Source organism: Cololabis saira, chromosome 20 (genome assembly GCF_033807715.1).
Source record: "Cololabis saira isolate AMF1-May2022 chromosome 20, fColSai1.1, whole genome shotgun sequence".
In the NCBI taxonomy this organism is placed as follows: domain Eukaryota; kingdom Metazoa; phylum Chordata; class Actinopteri; order Beloniformes; family Belonidae; genus Cololabis; species Cololabis saira.
In genome coordinates, this window is record NC_084606.1 from 34406898 (window position 1) to 34412897 (window position 6000).

Below are 6000 nucleotides of genomic sequence, written 5' to 3' on the forward strand. Positions count from 1 at the left end.
ATTAATCCCACAATGGGGAAATTTATTTTCTGCATTTAACCCATCTCTAGTCAAACTAGAAGCAGTGGTCTGCCATTTGCACGGTGCCCGGGGAGCAGTGAGGGTTAAGGGCCTTGCTCAGGGGCCGAAATATTATATTATTATAGTATATACATTATATATATTATATGTATTTAATGCCAATTCACAGCAAAGTTATCTCAAGGCAATTTACACAAAAGCACTAAAGGTTTACAAAGTTAAATACCATCCGATTAAATCAAAATTATATTCTTATCCAGTCCATTTCATTGTAATTCATGCAATTCAATCCAATTGAGTGAAAATTTCATGTAATGTCAATTCATTAAAAAAAACATCAGAGCAAAAGGACCGTACAGGTCAAAACAAATCCCAATCCATGACAAGCACGAGGTGATGTTAGAGAGGGGGAAACGACTGGTTAACAGAGAAACGTCCAGCAGAACCAGATCAAGAGCTATCTGCCTTGACTGGTTGAACGGCAGCAATGATGAGAAAGAGAAATGATGATGATGATAATTAATGGCATACAAGAAGGGAATGCACTTATCGTTAAGACAGAGTAGTAATGAGGCAGCTACCAGTGGGAGTAGCTATCAGTCTGAACGATAAAGGTATTTTCTGTATTTTCATAAGATAAGTGTCCCTCAAAGACAGAAGGGGGAAGGGGGGCGTTGACCTCAGTTGCAATCCAGGGGCTTGAACCTGGATCCCCCCCCAAGCCCTCTGTAACCACTAGGCTACCACTCAGTAACTACAGTACAATTCCCTTTTTTTACAGTAAAATGTGGGAGGAGGGGGGCACTTCAGTCCTCAGGGGGCAGTGGAGGTCTGTCTGGGGCAGTTCTGGGGCAGTAAGGGTCTCTCTGGGGCAGTTCTGGGGCAGTAGGGGGCAGTTCTGGGGCAGTAAGGGTCTCTCTGGGGCAGTTCTGGGGCAGTAAGGGTCTCTCTGGGGCAGTTCTGGGGCAGTAGATGTCTCTCTGGGGCAGTTCTGGGGCAGTAAGGGTCTCTCTGGGGCAGTAAGGGTCTCTCTGGGGCAGTTCTGGGGCAGTAGATGTCTCTCTGGGGCAGTAGATGTCTCTCTGGGGCAGTTCTGGGGCAGTAGGGGTCTCTCTGGGGCAGTTCTGGGGCAGTAGGGGTCTCTCTGGGGCAGTTCTGGGGCAGTAGATGTCTCTCTGGGGCAGTTCTGGGGCAGTAGGGGTCTCTCTGGGGCAGTTCTGGGGCAGTAGGGGGCAGTTCTGGGGCAGTAAGGGTCTCTCTGGGGCAGTTCTGGGGCAGTAGGGGTCTCTCTGGGGCAGTAAGGGTCTCTCTGGGGCAGTTCTGGGGCAGTAAGGGTCTCTCTGGGGCAGTAGGGGTCTCTCTGGGGCAGTTGTGGGGCAGTAAGGGTCTCTCCGGGGCAGTTCTGGGGCAGTAAGGGTCTCTCTGGGGCAGTAAGGGTCTCTCTGGGGCAGTTCTGGGGCAGTAGGGGTCTCTCTGGGGCAGTTCTGGGGCAGTAGGGGTCTCTCTGGGGCAGTTATGGGGCAGTAGGGGTCTCTCTGGGGCAGTAGGGGTCTCTCTGGGGCAGTTCTGGGGCAGTAGGGGTCTCTCTGGGGCAGTTCTGGGGCAGTGGATGTCTCTCTGTGGCAGTTCTGGGGCAGTGGATGTCTCTCTGGGGCAGTTCTGGGGCAGTAGGAGTCTCTCTGGGGCAGTTCTGGGGCAGTAGATGTCTCTCTGGGGCAGTTCTGGGGCAGTAGATGTCTCTCTGGGGCAGTTCTGGGGCAGTAGATGTCTCTCTGGGGCAGTTTTGGGGCAGTAGGGGTATCTCTGGGGCAGTTCTGGGGCAGTGGATGTCTCTCTGGGGCAGTTCTGGGGCAGTAGGGGTCTCTCTGGGGCAGTTCTGGGGCAGTAGATATCTCTCTGGGGCAGTTCTGGGGCAGTAAATGTCTCTCTGGGGCAGTTCTGGGGCAGTAGGGGTCTCTCTGGGGCAGTTCTGGGGCAGTAGGGGTCTCTCTGGGGCAGTTCTGGGGCAGTAGGGGGCAGTTCTGGGGCAGTTCTGGGGCAGTAAGGGTCTCTCTGGGGCAGTTCTGGGGCAGTAAGGGTCTCTCTGGGGCAGTTCTGGGGCAGTAAGGGTCTCTCTGGGGCAGTAAGGGTCTCTCTGGGGCAGTTCTGGGGCAGTAGATGTCTCTCTGGGGCAGTTCTGGGGCAGTAGGGGTCTCTCTGGGGCAGTTCTGGGGCAGTAGGGGTCTCTCTGGGGCAGTTCTGGGGCAGTAAGGGTCTCTCTGGGGCAGTTCTGGGGCAGTAAGGGTCTCTCTGGGTCTCTCTGGGGCAGTAAGGGTCTCTCTGGGGCAGTTCTGGGGCAGTAGGGGTCTCTCTGGGGCAGTTATGGGGCAGTAGGGGTCTCTCTGGGGCAGTAAGGGTCTCTCTGGGGCAGTTCTGGGGCAGTAAGGGTCTCTCTGGGGCAGTTCTGGGGCAGTAGGGGTCTCTCTGGGGCAGTTATGGGGCAGTAGGGGTCTCTCTGGGGCAGTAGGGGTCTCTCTGGGGCAGTTCTGGGGCAGTAGGGGTCTCTCTGGGGCAGTTCTGGGGCAGTAGATGTCTCTCTGGGGCAGTTCTGGTTCAGTAGGGGTCTCTCTGGGGCAGTTCTGGGGCAGTAGGGGTCTCTCTGGGGCAGTTCTGGGGCAGTGGATGTCTCTCTGGGGCAGTTCTGGGGCAGTAGGGGTCTCTCTGGGGCAGTTCTGGGGCAGTAGGGGTCTCTCTGGGGCAGTTCTGGGGCAGTAGGGGGCAGTTCTGGGGCAGTAAGGGTCTCTCTGGGGCAGTTCTGGGCAGTAAGGGTCTCTCTGGGGCAGTAAGGGTCTCTCTGGGGCAGTTCTGGGGCAGTAGATGTCTCTCTGGGGCAGTTCTGGGGCAGTAGGGGTCTCTCTGGGGCAGTTCTGGGGCAGTAGGGGGCAATTCTGGGGCAGTAAGGGTCTCTCTGGGGCAGTTCTGGGGCAGTAAGGGTCTCTCTGGGGCAGTAAGGGTCTCTCTGGGGCAGTTCTGGGGCAGTAAGGGTCTCTCTGGGGCAGTTCTGGGGCAGTAAGGGTCTCTCTGGGGCAGTAAGGGTCTCTCTGGGGCAGTTCTGGGGCAGTAAGGGTCTCTCTGGGGCAGTTCTGGGGCAGTAGGGGTCTCTCTGGGGCAGTTATGGGGCAGTAGGGGTCTCTCTGGGGCAGTTATGGGGCAGTAGGGGTCTCTCTGGGGCAGTAGGGGTCTCTCTGGGGCAGTTATGGGGCAGTAGGGGTCTCTCTGGGGCAGTAGGGGTCTCTCTGGGGCAGTTATGGGGCAGTAGGGGTCTCTCTGGGGCAGTTATGGGGCAGTAGGGGTCTCTCTGGGGCAGTTATGGGGCAGTAAGGGTCTCTCCGGGGCAGTAGGGGTCTCTCTGGGGTAGTTCTGGGGCAGTAGGGGTCTCTCTGGGGCAGTTCTGGGGCAGTAAGGGTCTCTCTGGGGCAGTAAGGGTCTCTCTGGGGCAGTTGTGGGGCAGTACGGGTCTCTCTGGGGCAGTAGGGGTCTCTCTGGGGCAGAAAGGGTCTCTCTGGGGCAGTAGGGGTCTCTCTGGGGCAGTTATGGGGCAGTAAGGGTCTCTCCGGGGCAGTAGGGGTCTCTCTGGGGTAGTTCTGGGGCAGTAGGGGTCTCTCTGGGGCAGTAAGGGTCTCTCTGGGGCAGTAGGGGTCTCTCTGGGGCAGTAGGGGTCTCTCTGGGGCAGTTCTGGGGCAGTAGGGGTCTCTCTGGGGCAGGTCAGCACGCAGAGCGGAGGGGGGACGTGGTGACGTCACACGCCGCGTTGGCTCGCAACAAGCGGTGAAAAGTTTCAGCCCCTCCAGCTCCTCCAGCTCCCTGGATGTTTTTGTTGGGAGAAAAGTCGCTGGATGTTTAGGTCGTGCGAAAGTAGCGGCGTCCTCCCCGTTTTCCGCCGCTCGGTATCCGAAAGGAACCCGAGTTTTGCCACCTTTAAAGCCTCAGAGCGAGCGGAGTTTGTCCGCTTTGGCGGAGTGAAAACCCCCGAGAAAAGGAGCGTCCTCCCCGCTAGCCCCGCAGCTAGCCCCCGCTAGCCCCGCACTCTCCACGGTCCCAGCTCTCCCGGAGACTCCCGGCTCACACGGCCACGGAACAGGGGAAAACAGGCGCAGACATGGCGGAAACCAAGATAATTTATCACATCGACGAGGAGGAGACGCCGTACTTGGTGAAGATCCCCGTGGCCGCCGAGAGCATTACCCTGCTGGACTTCAAGCAGGTCCTCAACAAGCCCAACTACAAATTCTTCTTCAAGTCCATGGACCAGGACTTTGGGTGAGTTACACTGGGGGGTTTCACTTTTTCCTTTTCCTAAGCATGCCAAACAAAACGATTAAAGCTGAAAAATGAAAGAATAATGGTTCATTTTTGAGAATAATGCAAATATGATAAATCTGTGCCAAAGTTTTTCCTCCTGCAGGAGCTGCAATTGAACGCATCTTTTCCTAATTTAGTTGTAAGTGACTGTTTCAGACTAAAACTCGTGCATTTCTGTCATTTGCAGAGGTGTCAAAAGTATTCACATTCATTACTTAGGTAGAAGTATAGATACTAGAGTTTAAAAATACTCCTGTAGAAGTTGAAGTATCAACTCAAGTTTTTTACTCGAGTAAAAGTATAAAAGTACTGGTTTCAAAACTACTTAAAGTAGAAAAGTAAAAGTAATGTAAGGGGGAAAAAAGCCATTAAGGACAAAAGCCATTGAAAATGAATGCATCTTAGTATAATGCAAATATATTAAAGAACCATATATGTGTACTATTGAGCATTAACATGTGTTTCAGAGAGCAGGAGATATGATGACTAGTTGCCTATAAGTATTGTAATGGTGCAAAAAGTCAAACTTCAGAGGCATGTTATCATTTATCCTAACCTTTATTGGAATGTACATCCAAGTTTAGTTGCAGGAATCTGAGGGAACGGATGTAAGAACAAAACTGGACAAGAACATCTGAAACAACCACAACCAAATTCACTCTATCCGGATGGAGCAATTTAACTGGGTAGTTTTTTTTAAAGGCCGAAATGAAATAGAGTAACGAGGCTGTTTTTAGAATGTAAGGAGTAAAAAGTACAGATAATTGCGTAAAAATGTAAGGAGTAAAAGTAAAAAGTCTTCTGAAAAATAATTACTCCAGTGAAGTATAGATAACCAAAATTTCTACTTAAGTAATGTAACAAAGTATTTGTACTTCGTTACTTGACACCTCTGGTCATTTGTTGGAAGTGGGAATAAAAGAGCCACGCAGGTCGGCATGGAGTCAACACATCCCTGATCTGATGAATATCCAAGCAGCTCTCTGGGAAAAGTCCCAGCCTACATACTTCCCAGCGCTCACACAACATCATCATTACAAAAGGAGGCATTCCCAGTTTCTGCTACTTTTCTTCGCCTAATCCTCATCCCCTCCCTCCCCTCCTTCAGTCCATCATCTGGTGAAATCCTCGCCTTTTCTTTCTCTCGGGACTGAAGCCAGGGTTTTGTCCTCGTTTTAACACTTTGGCCTGCTAGCCGTCCTTTCATTCCCGAGCTTCTTCACTTCCTCTCCCCTCTCTCTTGACCCTCTCCTCCACAAAGACTATCCTCTATCAATTAATCTTTTTTTTTTCTCTTCTCTCTCCTTCTCTCCTATGTGACTGCTGTGCACTTTCCTGCGGAGGAATGCACGTTTGTGGTTTATTCACCCAGTGAGACCCTGAGGGTTTCTGTTAAGTGTATCCTAGTCTTGGATGGGCATTAAGGTACCCCCCCCCCCCTCTTCCCCCCCTTGTTGGATGGCACCATCACGGCCTCTGCCAAAGACACTGCCAAGCCCAAGTGCAGACTGAAAGGGAGGAGATGGCTTTTCCTTTGGGTCTTGACAGAAGTCTGCCCCCCCACAGATTTAAATATTTATCACATCAAAATCATAAACTGATTTGTATAGAGATTCCTTTAATGAAATCAGTGGAAAG

At 52.4% G+C, this 6000-nt stretch overlaps 1 protein-coding gene across 2 annotated transcripts in view; it reads left to right on the top strand.

Annotated features, from left to right (window-relative positions):
* The first annotated feature begins 3831 nt into the window (after window positions 1-3831).
* dvl2 (dishevelled segment polarity protein 2) overlaps window positions 3832-6000 on the top strand; it is a 44096-nt gene continuing 41927 nt past the window's right edge. For both annotated transcript variants that reach the window (XM_061709537.1, XM_061709538.1), the window contains exon 1: window positions 3832-4320. In XM_061709537.1, the coding sequence (XP_061565521.1) occupies window positions 4160-4320 (161 nt within the window). In that variant the 5' untranslated portion in view covers window positions 3832-4159. The remainder of the gene's footprint in view (window positions 4321-6000) is intronic.